This window comes from Panthera uncia, chromosome B1 (genome assembly GCF_023721935.1).
Source record: "Panthera uncia isolate 11264 chromosome B1, Puncia_PCG_1.0, whole genome shotgun sequence".
In the NCBI taxonomy this organism is placed as follows: Eukaryota; Metazoa; Chordata; class Mammalia; order Carnivora; family Felidae; genus Panthera; species Panthera uncia.
The window spans coordinates 157,036,739-157,052,696 of NC_064811.1; the positions used below are offsets into that span (position 1 = coordinate 157,036,739).

A 15,958-nucleotide genomic window follows, 5' to 3' on the forward strand; every position below is an offset into this window, starting at 1 on the left:
TACTACCAACCTCTTACATAAATGCATTCTTGGGCTCTCTTTGGAGAGTAGAGGGTGGGGTGGGGAATGAAGGCAGAACCTGTAGTTTTATTTTTGAGAAGACATCCCGTAGGCAAAGATAGGATCTGATTCTGTACTGAACATACAGTCACTTAAAATCTTTATTCGATAGCTATTTCTAAAAATAAAATAAATATAACAAACATTCCATCAAATCCTCTCCTAGGGCTGGTATTTGGCTTCAATAGGGGAAAGATGCAAAGATCATACACAAACAGAAGGCAAAATGGAAATTGACACATAAATCTCAGAAAAAAGGGCAAGGGTTTGTAGAACCATCCCTGCCGGGGAGTTGACAGAAAACACAGGACAGAATAAAAAAAAAATTGTTTTTCAAAAAGAGTGCAATAAGCTAGTCACGAGATGACAGATATGGTATGATTCGATTTCTATGAAGTACCTAGAGCAGTCCAATCCACAGAGTAGAACGGTGGCTGTCCAGGGCCGGGGCCAGAAGTGAATAAGAATTAGTCCTTAATGGGTACAGTCTCAGTTTCGGGAAATAAAAAAGTCTGGACAAGGACGGTTGGCGGTGGCACAACAGTGTGAATGTATTGGACCAAGCCGTACACTAAAAAACGGTTGGTAAATTTTGTTACGTATATTTTACCACGCTAAAAAAATAATAAGAATTAGAAGTGGAAAGGAGGCATTCTTCCCTAGCTTAATACTCCTAAAAAGAGAAGATTTCAAACATTATCCAAGTATTTCAATGGGTCATTTGCAAACTACTTCAAGACAGGGCAAGTATTGTATCAGTCCAACTCGACTGAAAGACAAACTTCAGAAAAAGAAATCTCCCCTTGGCATGTTCCATCTGGTGACCTCCAAGAAGGCGAGGCGGATCCGTGGCATGACCACTACAGAGCAAATAGGTCTGAATCCACGGTCCACCGACAGCCATCCCCGGCGTTACCGTACAAACTGAGAAACCGCATTTGGATGTTCTTTGGAGTGACCTACTTAAGAGCTGAGGGCCGTGGACGTAAAGGAAATGACGGGTTTGCGCAAAAGAACACAGTTTCCTCCTTCACTCTCAGCCTGTCTTGCTCGCAGGGCAGATCCCTGCCCCACTACCTTAGCTCGTTTTACAACTGAGAGGAAAGGGGCAGAAGGAAGCAGAAACCTAACACTTAAATAGCATCTACAACATAACCTGGCACTGTGCACACTTAGGAACATCCTGGAATTAGTGTCCCAAGAATGACACACAGTAGACATTATACTCACTTTACAAAGACACTGAGGCTCACAAGTTAGGTGTTTCGTACAAGGTCTTACCACTGTTAAGGGGCATAGCCAGGATTCTGAATCAGTTCTGCATTTCTCCAAAGGTCCTATTCATTCTCTAACCCCAAGATTCCTGCTTTAACTCTTTGCTAACTCACCTCCCATGGGCCATGTTCACAACACACAGAGAGGAGATTCAAATTTAAATTCTTTCTAAATAAATAAACCTAAAAAAAAAGGGGGGGGGGCTGTGAGGGGTGCCTGGGTGGCTCAGTCGGTTAAGTGGCTGACTTTTGATTTTGGCTCAGGTCACGATCTCAAGGTTGTGAGACTGAACCCGTGTTGGGCTCTGTGCTGAGTGGTGAGTCTGCTTGGGATTCTCTCTCTCTAGGTGCCTCTGTCCCTCGCCAGCTCTCTCTCTTTCTCAAAACAAATAAATAAATAAATAAAACTTAAGAAAATAAATAAATTCTTTCTGAGGCAGGTTTAAGCTTCTCATTTAAAAGGCCCTACCATAAGAAAGAAAGTACCGAGGAAAAAAGTACTAAGAAATGTTCTAGGAAGAAAAGGGGGAAATCCCACCACAGTCACCACCAACCATAAATCATGAGATTACATATAGAGTCCAGTATACAAAGTCATCAAGAACAACTTAAACTTGGGGCGCCTGGGTGGCTTGGTCGGTTAAGCGTCCGACTTCGGCTCAGGTCACGATCTCACGGTCCGTGGGTTCGAGCCCCGTGTCGGGCTCTGTGCTGACAGCTCAGAGCCTGGAGCCAGTTTCAGATTCTGTGTCTCCCCCTCTCTCTGCTCCTCCCCTGTTCATGCTCTGTCTCTCTCTGTCTCAAAAATAAATAAACGTTAAAAAAAAAAATTAAAAAAAAAAAAAAAGAACAACTTAAACTTGATTTTAAAAATACATCCAAAAATTGGAGAAAATGATATAAGCTACGATTCTGGACTTTTAGAGGAAATTTTTTATGGTTTTTAAAACCACAATCCACAGCTGGGGGGCCGGGGGGGGGGTGGGCAGGGCAGGGGGAGACGCAAGGTGTTTATGGACAACCTCACCCCTGCCAGCCTAGTGTCTTCACAATATATTTTCCAAGACCTAGCCTGGAATAGCTTGCTTATTTGTCATTTAGATGTCCAGAGGATTATTTCTTTTTGTCATCTGCCCGTCATGCGGCTAAATGGTAGCCCTGGTGATGAAGGGTGGTTAGCTTTGGTAAATACCCACTGCAGGCACCTGAAAGGGGAAGTTGCTGAAGCTGAATGCAGAGGTTCAGATGACCACACCGGCCGCAAGAAGTTTGACCTCTTTGCCCACGGAAGCGGGGTCAGTCCGGCCTTCTCCCCAGCCTCCTCCACACAACTCGTACTGTTAGCCAAGCAGGGGATGCAAAGATGACCTTCAAAGCGTGCCATCGACAGTTCCTGGGACCAGCCCTCCTTTCCAAAAGTATCACCACCAGTCTGTTTACTTTGAACGAAGCTACAACCGACTCTGGAATCCTCCCTGGGCACCTATGCCCAGGATCAGTCCCCGGGGAACTAAAGTGGGATCTGTTTGGGGAACTTCTAAAACCACTAGGAGGTGTGAATAGATGCTCCAGCAACTGTTCCTATCCTTTATTTTCACAGGCAAACCTCAAACCAAAGACCAGGTAGCCAAGAACAGCCACAGAGCTATTTAAGGATGTGAAAAGCAGACCGAATCACAGGTAAGCGTCCCATGCAAACGTTCAGAATTTTTAACAATCTGTGCTGGATTTGTTAAAGCTGGAAACGAATACAGGAATTGTTCCGTCTAACAACATGACATTCAAACCACTTAAGCAAGGAATCTTTGGCACAAGGATAATTTTATAATAAATGAAAGCCATCATTCATAAATGTCTCTCACCCTAAGAAATCCCAAACCAGATATACGTTTGTGGGTTTCCGCATTCAAGCATCAATTTTATTTTAAGTGCTTTTTTATGCATTTGTTTTTTAGCTCACTTAATTCCAGCACCTCACGGAAGCAATTCTTGAATAACAAAGTCTCAGCAAAGCCACCCAGTGTAGGTAAGGTGGCAGTGTGGGTGTGTTCCAGCATTACCTTTCAGGTAGGCCCAGAAAGCTTGAATTATCTCAAAAATCAGGGCTGGGTTGATTTTCCTAGTCCAAAGGGCAGGGTACAGAAAGAAAGCCATAATCCCAAGGTAGTGAGTTTGTTTTAAGCCCGTATTTCTGAAAAATTCCTGCAACCTATCAAGAAAAATCAAATGATCCCTTCTGTAATCAAATAATTATTTTAACTTATAATTAAAAATTCAATTCTTTGGAAATTAAAAGGATCTCTGAATACATAAAAAGTGATAGGAAACATAAAAAAAACTATATTCGAAAGTAATAACAGGCATAGGGTAAAAATTCAAATCATACAAAATGGTACAAAATGAAAACTTCAATCTTCCCACCCCTCCATGCCCCTCAGTCAAGGGATGATGATCCTGGGCACACAAAAACAAAAACGCCCATTATCCAAACAGGCTACCCTGCTATTTTAGAGTTTTGGGGGCTTTGGGGTTTTAGGCTTTTTTAATCGAACACAAGACAAGGCAAGAGCTAAAAATACAGAAAAATTCATTTATGTCTTCTATTGCCTGGGCCCGCATCGTCAAATCTTCTGGGCCTTTCAATAGTCATTTTGAGAAAAGCTAGAATTATCCAACCATGCCCAATTCTCAGGGCCGGTCTGCTTTCAGAACGCACCGAGTCTCACTCCGGGGCTCAAATACGTGGAAAGTTGATCACAGGGGGCCTTCCATCGGAATGCGGCAGGGTGAGGGGAGTATGGTTCCTACTCTTGGGAAATGAGAAGTCTCGCAGCAATGCAGGCTTTCGGGATTATCCTTGTAAAGGACTGGCCGGTATGTCTCAAAAATAACCTTTCTGCAGCTGAAACAAACATGTTTTTCCTTTGAAACATTCCGCAGGGCAGACACGTACAAAGAAATGATGACTTCAAAGATTGGCTTCCAATTTTTTTCTTACATAGCAGCCACTGGAAATACAAAATGAAAAGGCCAGATTCTGCCCTAAAAGGCATACCCTCCAGTGGGAAAGAGAGAGAGCTGGCTCACCAAACATCACAAAGTGCTCCATTAGAACCACTGTTGCCTTTTCTTTCTGACTTTGAAGCATGAGAAAATAATTAGACGCGGAAAGAAATGCCTGCTAACGCATACAATTTCATCCCAAATAAGGGCTCTCACACACAAATAAGGTCCTCAGCAAAATTAAATACGAACCACCTACCTAGGGGCTCCAGCAAAACGAATTAATATTGCATACTTGTATTAGACACAGGAGGCTCCAGGGAAGGCAGGGAAAGAAAGACCACTATGGCTCTACGAGTCACTTCAACATTTTCATGTGTGTTAATTTCCAGGGCTCTCCGTCTGTGGGTCTGGTCTGGACTCAGGGTCAGTGGTAGACTGGCCCCCGCCCCAACCTGTTCCCTGCAAAATCTCAACCGTGACTTATAGCATGAGTCATCTCCATGGTAACCAAGCATCATGACACAGGGGATTATGGCCTCAGGTGAGGGAAGAAGCAGGAAGAACAGAAAGGCACCTGATGTAGTGTTTGACACAGAGGACACTCTCAATCTTTCATAGATGAAGAATTTTTAAAAAGCAACTCATTCGTTGTCTTCCCCAGGGAATAAAAAGAAGGCTGCACATGCGGGGTTAGCAGTTGAGAACATCTGAATGGGGTTCTGAAAAGGAGTGATTCCATATGGGTGAAATGTCCAGACTCTTCTCCCGGTAGCCTAGAAGCAATGGAGAGCAAACAGGGACAGAAATGTTTATGGCCTATAAAACGTCTGTGGTGTTCCCTACACGGGCGAGGCAGTTTCATATGTTTTGTTACTGCCCTTTGTAGCTGGTCTTGATTACCTTACTCTGACTACAGAATGACCAATCGGCCAACCTTGCCTCCCTCAGTGACGCTTCCCCTCTGCCCATTGTTAACAACTTGGAAGAACTCCTGAGAGTGGCAAATGGCTCATTTTTTTACCCCAACCCCTAAAACAGCCATTCTAGCGGCACTGAAAGGCCACCTGTAGCCACCAAACTCCATCCTGAAAACTGGTAAGTGGTGTGCTAAAGGAGGCAGAACAGAAAAAGCAGGTTGAAAACGCCCTGGGTCCCTTCCCTATTATTTGCTCTACAGAAATTCTCTTAGAAAGTGAGCACAACAAGTTACAGAGAATTTTTTGTTAATTTTTTTAATGGGCTTACTTTCATGCTAATGTGACCATTATCCCTTTTTACATACCTTCTTGAAGTGTTTTTCCTGTACATTTTAACAACCACTAGCTGAGACACTTCAGGCAAGTTACTTAACCTCTCTGTGGCTCAGGTTCCTCTGACACAGGGCTGAAAGCACCTAATTCACAAGGATGCTAATGAAGATTAAGGGACTTAATATATGTAGTGCCTGGCACTTAATAAGCATTCAATAAGTATTAGCTATAATCCTTACTTGGTTGTAACCAGAGTTTACATGTGATTTTATTTTTATAGCGTGTGGTGCGTTCTTGCCCTACAGTCTTCATACCCACCATTTCTAGTGGCTGTATGATATCCCGCCAAATGCGTCTATACCGTGGTTTACCCCCGCAGATAGTTCTCAGAAGGGAATTTAAGATCTCAACATTTCTGACTGGCTCTGCCCCTAGATAACCAAACCTATCCAACAAACACAAACAATAAAGATCTGCATTTGAAGGGAGGAGGAAATGGCTCAGTTACAAAGTAAGTCTGTATTACGCAATCTCCAAAATTAAAAAGTATGCGAGAGTCTTTTAAAACACCAGTCAGTGTGTATTTTCTGTAACTTACTGAGAGATGTAACGATCCTCAGATCAAACCCTTCAGGGTTTCTACACAGCAGACAAGACCCAGGGCTTCCAAACTACTGCAGGGATATGCTGAGATGGCGTGACTGAAGTATAAGGATCAAGACATGTTTTCTAAGTTGAAATCACTCAATGCTAGACTCCTTATAGGTGAAGACTATAAGAAATGGCAAGTATCGGTATTTTAAGATTCTCTACAAATTAGAAAAACATCAACTCGTTTTTAAACATGGAAGTGCACCCCTCCTGTATTCATTTACTTGCCGTTTTTTTTTTTTTTTTTACTTGATCATATCTCAAAAAGCCACAAATGTTAATATTCTACCATCAGATTAGGTATCTCGCCTCTTGCCCAATTGGTCCGTCAAAGAACAATGTCGCGGCAACCACAGGGTCCTTTATTATTCATGCAAAGAGACTTGGGACAAACATGCAATGGTTTTTGTTCACCTTCTAAGGACCAGGACAAAAGGAAACAAATACACTCTAGCATAAGGGATCCAACAGTCCACTCCCCACCCCACAAACAGGTTCACACTCTTTCTATGAGAGTTCCTGGCAAGAAAGCAGAGTGTCTATGATTTATCGTGTAATCAGCTAAGTCCCAAGAAAGAGGAGGAGGGGAACCCACATTTTAAAATCCTGTTTTAACAACAAATGACTAGCAAAAATGCAAAGTTCCATTAGCATAAAAGGAAAACCCCAGTTTTGGTGCTAGAAGAGGCAACACCCTTGAAGAAATATCCCGGGACCCAGCGTGCTGCCTGGTGCCCTCCACACAGGACATCCATTCTTCATGATCACAAGAGGCCTTTTCAGACCAGGCTTTCTGGAAGCCTGAATTGTTCCACCTAGGTTAGCCAAGTCCTTTCTCATAAAAGAGTGTTTAAAAGGTAAAGTGTACAGCAGCCACACCTCTAGAAACATTTTTCTGGGATTTCTTATAAATGCCTCCCCTCTACTCCATTCAAAGCCCAGCATTCAGGAAAGGACACTTAATTAGTGCTGCCTTTTTTCTCTCTGCAGGCACATTCCTAAATGTGTCCCTCAGGGACACCCTGGAGACTAAAATCCTCGCTTTTTCTCTAACAGAAGATCTACAGCCTTCTCTCTGCAGGAAAGGAATTTCTCATCTCATTAGTGGCTAACTGCAGCTCCCTCGCCAAAGGCATCATTAGCAGAAGGGAACCTGCTTCCTTGGTGTTAAGAAAAGGCAACCGACAAGCCACAGCCCAAACTAAGAAACTGAAAGAGCAGAGCTTTGACTTCATACCTCCGGCACCCCTGGTCTTTGATCCACTGGGCTAATTCTAAGATTAAACAGTTTTCCGTGTCCACGCAGGCAAACAACCGCCCGCTCTGTGCCTACAGGGACCTCAACCATTCACTCACTCACACAGATGTTACGAGCTCCTGCGTTGGGTCACACAACAAAGAACAAGACCAAAGTGGTCCGGGGCCAAGGGAAAGGCAGGCAGAGTCAGACTTGGTCTCCTAAGTCACAGCTCGGGCGCAAGATCTGACCCAGGACACCTTAAGAGGAGAAGCTCTCACTGCCAAGTCTTTTCCCAAACAAATATCTTGGCAGTGGACCGATTTTCTTCAAAAGCCAATACAAGGGTCCCGGTGTTGATTTTGTTGGAATTCAAAGGCCCAGAGATTTAGAGATCTGCACAAGACCCAGAACCAAAGGTCACACAAGGAACTGCTCTGAGATGAAAATAAAGCCCAAAATGACCTCCTATCACTTTCTCCATTAGCCTAGGGCTTCATCCTTCTGGAATCAGCCAGGGCTGGCGTCTCCAAAGTGTAGAGTGAGGAGCACAGTTTTCTAGGATGTATGGCAACTAAAATTGTACTATTTTTAATAGATACCTAAGATTACTGTTAAGGGCGAAAAGGGTAAGGTCAGCAAACCTATGTCAGAGTGGGTGACATTTTAATAAGCACATGTATTGCTTTCCATGTAATTATAACATTTTTTGGTTAATCGCTACAATTAAAATGACATATCAAATACTATTCATAAAAACCTCCCTCCGATGGTAGTTACAGAACTACAATAGAGGTCTTTGTAACCAAAAGGAAGTTTAAGCACAACAAAAAAGGCACAAGACTCTCCTGTACGCTCACCTTCCCTAATGTGAAAAACATGTAAATGGTTAGCTTACTAGAGTTTTATTTTTCACTTATAGGTTTCTTTTTCCTAATGTTATGTACTATTTTCCCTTTTTTAGTCCTACATTCCTTGAAGCAGTGACCTCATCAGCTGTGTTAGAGCGCACCGGTGAGATTTTACCAGCTACGTACACTATTACAAAACAAAGACTCGTCCTGTTTTAAAACTGTAAATACTTGGAGACACACATATACACACCCTGGTTTCCACCCTGGTTTCAATGGTGTTTCCTACTAATTCCTTCCAACAGGAGACTCAACTCACAGGTGTCACTGCCCAAAGCTGTCTTTGTAATGGTGACCTCACTCTGCTGGGGAAAGAAGACACCATCACTTCCTGGTTCATTTTCAACAGCAAGCTCTCTTTATTTTATTAGTTCATTCTTATCACTTCCTCTTCTCTCCCCCCACCCACATCCAATCTATCACAAATCAGGCCAACTACACTTCCAAAATATCTCTGAAATCCACCACCTCTGTCCACCTCCATGGCCATCACCCAAGTGCAAGCCACCACCACTGGTGGCCTAGATTACTGTAACAGCCTCCCATTTTGTCTATCCGATTCCAGGCTAGGTCTGCTTTGAATCCATTCTCCACCCAACAGCCACAGTGGTTTTTGACAACGTGGATCACAACACCCTTTGCTTTTAATACTCCGTGACTTCTCGCTGCTTTTAAATAAAACCCTGCCTTCCTCTTCAGCCTCCATCTATACAATCCCTCCAGCTTCCCAGGTGTTCCAGCCTCAGGGCCTTTGTGCAGGCTGTTCCCTCTGCCTCGGGCCCTTTTCCTCTACTTGTCACCAGAAAAATCTCTTTGTACTTCAGGTTTCTGCCTCAGAGAAGCATCCCCTTCTTTAAGCCATGTCCTTCCTGTTCTTTCCTCTTATGATACCCTGTTCTCTTCCTCCACAGTACTTATCATAATCCATGATTATTTATTTATGTGTTCATTTGCCTAACGTCTGTCTCCCCCACAAGGCTCTGAACTTCCTGAAAGCAAGGATCGTGTCTGTTTTGGTCACTATTGTTTACACCCCAGTGCTTGGCACCTAGAAGGTATTAAAATACATTTACTAAAAATACAAGCATGAGATCTTGCCATCTGCCACAACATGGGTGGACCTAGAGGGTATTATGCTAAGTGAAATAAGTCAGACTGAGAAAAACAAATACATATGAGTTCACTTCTATGTGGAATCTAAAAACCGGAACAAATGGCAGAAACAGGCCCATAAATACAGTGAGAACAAAGTGGTGGCTGCTAGAAGGGAGGGGGTGGCAATGGGCAAAAGGGGTAAAGGGGAGTGGGAGATACAGGCTTCCAGGTGTGAAAGACATCGGTCACAGCCGTGAACGTGCAGCATAGGGAACAGTCGGTGGTACTCTAACAGCACTGCATTGACGGATGGCGGTGAGTATAGCACAGCGTATAATAGCACTGTCGAATCACTATGGTATACACCTGAAACTAACGTAGTATTGTGGGTCAACTATACTTCAGTAAAAAAAAAAAAAAAAAAAAAAAAATAAAAAAAAAAGGTTTGAAGACAAAAAAAAGGGGGGGGGGGGGCGGTTGGAACTTTCCCCAAGCTAACTAAATATCTTATAAATGAAGTCGTAACCAAACAATACCATGAGCTCCCAGGTGGCTCAGTCAAGTAAGCGTCCGGCTCCTGGTTTCGGCTCAGGTCATGATCTCACAGTTCTTGAGTTCGAGCCCTCAGTCTGGCTCTGCACTGACAGCCCAGAGCCTGCTTGGGATTTCTCTCTCCCCTTCCCGGGCTTTCTCTCTTTCTTTCTCTCTCTCTCTCTCCCCCCCCCCTTTCTCTCTCTCTGTCCCCCGCCCCTCAAAAAATAATAATAAACAAATAATACCATGAGGAACATGAGGGAGCATCTTTCCCATCACCGGAACAATGACTCTCCCCTTCTTAGTCATTTCATTCCATGGCTACAACCAGGTTGGGGTTACTTGTCCCAGAGCTGACAGACAACTCTGTCTCAAGCACTGAGCTGTCAGTTTCCTACACTGGAGTAGGAGGGGACTGTGAGAGGCAGGAGGGTTTCCAGAAAGGCCCAATGTTACCTTTAAGGGGAATCCCAAGAAAGGAAAAATTTAATCAGTAACACTGCTCCAGTTTTCCAATCGGTTACAAAAAAAAAACCTAACTGCACTTAGGAAACTTAACAGTATAAGCACAAACACTGACTGCTTTTTTTTTTTCTTAACGTTTATTTATTTACAAGAGAGAGCAGCAGAGGGGCAGAGAGAGAGGGAGACAGAGGATCTGAAGCAGGCTCTGTGCTGACAGTTCGGGGCTTGAACCCATGAACCGTGAGAGCGTGACCTGAGCCAAAGTCGGACTTTTAACCAACTGAGCCAACCAGGTACCCCTGACAGCTTATTATTTATCTCTCTGGTCCATTAAATCATTTCTCCACATCCAACTCTCCCAGGAAAACAACCATTGAGCCTTTATTTCTTTTTAATAACCCGGATTTCCTCTGGCAACTTATTATAGCAGCTTACTACACTTATAGTTCTTCAAAATCTCAAATCTTTCATGTGCAACCAAACTCCCTCTTGCATCTTCAAGAGACATAAGAAAATGACTCTCCATCACTCACTCTCCCTTCACAGCTGGAAGACTATTACAGTATTAAGTGTCATGATATTTAGTTACACAATGGCCTTTCAGTCACTAGCCTGAATGGATGTTTATTTTAATCTGTTTTTAACAGATTATTTCCCCCAAATTTTGTTGCTCTTAGTATCCTAAAAGGGTTCCCCCCACCCTTCTGGCCTCTCAGCTTCAGGTCCGTTTTATGAGCGTGAGACTTAACTGGTTCCCATTTCACCAAGGCCCAACTGTGACCCCAGGTCTTTAATAAGTGCAAAAGAAACACATTTCAATTTCTTCTTCTTTTTTTAAATATTTTTTAATGTTTATTCATTTTTGAGAGAGAGAGAGAGAGAGAGAGAGAGCGAGCATGAGTGGGGTAGGAGCAGAGAGAGAGGGGACACAGAATCCGAAGCAGGCTCCAGGCTCTGAGCTGTCAGCACAGAACCTGACGCGGGGCTCAAACCCACAAAACGTGAGATCATGACCTGAGCCAAAGTCAGATGCCCAACTGACTGAGCCACCCAGGTGCCCCCATTTCAATTTCTTCTTAGCAAAAGGGGCCACACACTATTCCCTATTAGAAGTATCCTACCTCTATGTCAGTCTCCACTTGGTATTTTAAAGATGTGTGTCATCACACTAAATTTGAGGTCCCCCAAATTTGAGTCATGAAAAACATATTTTCTGAACTCCAAACATATGATGGATGAGGGCTTATCAAGAGAACAAAGGGAAGTATGAGCACAGTTAACTCTTAACGTCTTGAGTTTCTGGACCCGTGACAAAAGTCATACTCTAAATAGCAGCAACTCTTCTTTGCTAGAGATTAACACACATGCATGCACACGCACGTGCACACACACACACACACACACACACCTGGAAACCAAAATTGAACTTATGTTTTGTTTCCAGTTTTTATTTTATTTTTTAAAAAATTCTGTTTTAATGTTTATTTATTTTTGAGAGCAAGACAGAAACAGAGCATGAGCAGGCGAGGGGCAGAGAGAAAGGGAGACACAGAACCGAAACAGGCTCTAGGCTCTGAGCTGTCAGCCCAGAGCCCGACACAGGGCTCGAACTCACGCACCGTGACATCATGACCCAGCCGAAGTCGGACGCTTAACAAACCGAGCCACCCAGGCGCCCCTGTTTTTGGTTTTTAATGTCTAAGGTGTAGTCAAACCATTAATAACTAGTTCAAATGATTTTCCTAGCCCAACCAGTTTCCTTCTGGTAAACTTCCACCTCTCTCGGTATGCATCACTCTCCACATGTCAGCCATCTTGAGCACCCAAGTGATGTACCAAGGCATCAGAGAAGCTCGGTTTCACTAGGTTCCCTAGCACCCTGGAAAGTCCCAGGAAGTGGCAGATGGAAAGCTTGCAATTTCACCTACTGCTGATGGGGCAAAGACTTCCTTTGCAGTTACAAAAAAAAAAAAAAAAAAAAAAAATACACATCAACTAAGCATCATTTTCCTACAAAGTTGATACTGCGACTAAGTGGTAATCAGCTCCTACAGTAGACAGGAGGAACCATCTAGGTTTAGGATTACACTGGAGAGAATGACAGAAAGGAAGATGTAGACCTCTGAACCCTTTCTGAAATAGGGAATTTAAGGAGGTTTTCATTCCTCACAAAGCAGTAACAGAACCTTCTGAGCCTATACCCAGGCCCCATTAATCCAGGAACCTGGAAACATCTTATAAACATCAATTAAGCCGGTAACAAGCTCCACGTATAAATAGGGACACTTGGGTGTTTAGAGATCGAGTCGCTTGAAGCCTAACAATGAGTCAGGACCAGAGTGGGCACCCGACCCAGGAATCTGGAACCCTCATCTCTGGCAGGGACATGTGATCTATCCTTCAAGGGAATAAAATGTTCCAACAGAAACAGACGGCAGAAACAGATGATAATATCCACACATCTTGGGATGGGACAAGACAAAGGACAGCCAATGGCGCCCAGTTGAAGCCAGAAAGGAAGCCAACCCAAGGCCCCAAATGTCATTTAATCAAATGGAAAATTAGCATTGCTTCAGCACCTCCTTAGCAAAGACACTGCTCACCTTCTGGCTTGTAAGTTGATGCCAAGAGATATCCTATCCATCCTCACCTCAAGGCTCTCTATTTTTATCTGATTTGAATTCAGAAAATGCCTATTCATCTTTGGCCAGATAAGTGAATCGGGTAATACATTCACAAGCATGCAAGCTGAAATTGGACCCACCCTGCAGAAAAGGGAATCTGGTAACTTCAAACCCTCTGGCTTTTACTGTCCTGTTCACAAGGGAAAGTGAAAATGCCGTGTATATCTAAAACACCCAATGTGAATCAGTATGCTTCACCAACTGTAGGACCTGTGGTAATATGACTGACGTGCCTATTTACCGTCCAGCACAAAGTAACCAATTAAGCTAAGGAGCCCAGCTTTTGGTATAGGATATGAACATAATCAAATGTTCCATAATCAAATGCTCCATGACAAACACCTGTGAAAGAGAACAAACAAATGGGTGACACCTTGAAGTGAACTGGGTGTTGTCCAGCTTTCCCTGTGGGAGCGAGATACCCTAGCACAGAACTCCACACCTAGAAACCACTGAGAAGCCACAGGCGAGCAGTCATCCACTCTGAGTAGGACCAGAGAGAACCTGACAAACTCCAAAGAGAAACAGTGCCTACCACCCACTTTAGCTTGGCCAAGGGCAGACCCTGGCTCCAACCAGCACACCTTACTAATTTGGGGCCCAGGACAAACAGGGTTAATAATTTTCAGTCTGAAAAGTTAAATTGTTTTAGCATGCTTTGGGGAGGCAGGGGAGGAGGGGGTTGAAAAGGGGAGGAAAGACAGGCAAATTCTCTTCACCAACCCCTTAAGCAGTGCGGTCACACTGCAATGCCTCTGCTCTGCCCCTCGGTGAGCCTCTGGGTTTCACTCCTCCACTTAATCCTCCCTGCGTTCTGGCCCCGCCATTCCCAGCTCAGTGGCTAGGACAGTGAAATACCCAGGAGCCTTTCCACAGAAGCTAATGTGTGTATCACACATACACACTACCCACAGTAATAAGAATTCGTCAGCCCACATGTATTTTCAATTCATCAAAAATTCATTAAGCGCTTACTAAGTTCCGGGCGCTGAGCGTCTCCCTGCAGATTCAAAACTACCCCAGGTACTCCCCGCCCCCACCCCGCACGCCCGCCGCAAAGAGCCCACACGCGGGGAGAGCTGGGGTTGGACAGCCGAAGGAGAAGTTGAAGTTAGGTGAGAATACGGTGACCGGCCGGGGAGATCCCTCTCGAAAGGCCTCTCTCCCTCCGTCCCTTTGGGACGCAGCGGCGCGGGGTCTGCCGCGCGCTAAGTGGATCTCAGCGCCAAGCCACACGTTCGCCCCGCACCTCCCCGCTCCGCGTCCCCTCCCCCGGCCCGCACTCACTGGGTCTTCCTGCGGCCCTGGTCCCGGTGCAGCTCCCGCAGGTCCACCTCGGCCCGGCCCAGGAACTTGTCGAGGCCGAGCAGCGAGCGGTGCAGCACGGTGAGCTGCAGGGTGGCGGCGGCCGCGGGCGCGGCCCCGGCGGACAGCAGCGGCGGCAGCTCGAAGGTGGCCTCCTCCCGCCACACCGGCGCGCCCAAGCTGCGCTCCGACACCGAGGTGGCGTACTTCTCTTTGCCCACCTGGATCACCGCGTACGCATCGCTCGTGCCCCCGGGGCCCTTGGCCCGCAGGCCCCGCGCCTGCAGCACCGTCACCTGCACGTGCGTTGGGGACCACACGGCCCCCGGGCCCCGGCCAGCCGAGGCCGCCAGGGACATGGTGAGCGCGCCGCGGCCGGCTCTGAAACGAAAAGAAGATCACCGGGATGTGCGGCCCCTGCGGCCCACCCCGCCGCCCCAGCCGCTTTAAGGCTTCCGGCCACGCCCCCCCCAGGGCCCGCCTCCCCAGCCCGGGCCGCCCCGCCCGCCCCGCCCGCCCCACCTGCCGCGCCGGGCCGGGCCTCCGCCGCACTGGCTGGAGAATACCAGGGCGCGGGAGGCCGGCGCGGCCGGGCGGGGGCGGGGACTTGGAGAATTCCGGCGTGAGAGGTGTGGTTAGTTAAGGGACGAGGTCCCCAACTGCCAAAGGTCGCACGGCCCAACCGGAACTGGCCGGGGCACTGCCTTGGGAGTCAGACCTCTTTTCCAATCTGGCACCGCCAATTGGCAGGTGTGTGAGCTGGCACAGGTTACTTAACATCTTTTGGTCTCAGTTTCTTCATCCATAAAATGAGATAACAATCGCCTCAAACAAGTGCTGTAAAAAAATAATAATAATAACGTAGCCTGGCACGCGGTGAGTTCTCAATCAAGAGTAGCTATGAGGGTGATAATGAACGCGATTCCAAATTCACCGCCTTTTCTGTTTGGGACAGTCGGCGGTTTACTCTGGAGAACGGTGGGTTCTGGGATGGCGCCAGGTGGGCGGGGGAGGAGGAGGATCGTTCGAGGGCCAGAAAAGGGGAAGGTAAGGGGGGGGAGACGGCCTGGAGGTGGTGTGGGAGTGTCTTATTTTGCCCTGCCCTCACCGAAAAAGGTGAGGCTAAGAGGCTAAATTAGGGAAGGAGAATGAAAGAGGAAGTGAAATTAGGATTGCTAAACCAGACCTCAGGAACAGAGTGCCATTCCCCCCCCCCCCCCCCCCGCACAATTCCCCAATTCTCCCTGGCTGGATCCTTTTCAGTCTCTCCCTTCTTTTTATCTCTCGGCTCCCAATCATTTACTTCCTTGTTCCAGATATCCATTGGATTGGCAGATTCCCTTCGTTCCCAATATGCTACCTCAAAGGTTCAACCATGGGCGGGCCATCAGATTGGAAAGGGCACTTTGAACGTTTTAGGTTATACAGCTAAGGAAAGGCCCAGAGGAGAGAAGTAACTCGTTCAGGGTCCCACAACAGAGCCAGG

At 45.9% G+C, this 15,958-nt stretch overlaps 1 protein-coding gene across 3 annotated transcripts in view; it reads right to left on the bottom strand.

The window, feature by feature from the left end:
- RAB11FIP1 (RAB11 family interacting protein 1) overlaps positions 1-14,911 on the bottom strand; it is a 34,722-nt gene extending 19,811 nt beyond the window's left edge. Inside the window, exon 1 of one of the 3 annotated variants that reach the window (XM_049631409.1) lies at positions 14,455-14,911. In XM_049631409.1, coding sequence (XP_049487366.1) covers positions 14,455-14,831 — 377 coding nt within the window. In that variant the 5' untranslated portion in view covers positions 14,832-14,911. Of the gene's footprint in view, positions 1-4,596; positions 4,935-14,454 lie in introns of those variants that run through there. The other 2 variants (XM_049631411.1, XM_049631410.1) reach the window with 2 other exon arrangements.
- Between the last annotated feature and the right edge of the window lie 1,047 nt (positions 14,912-15,958).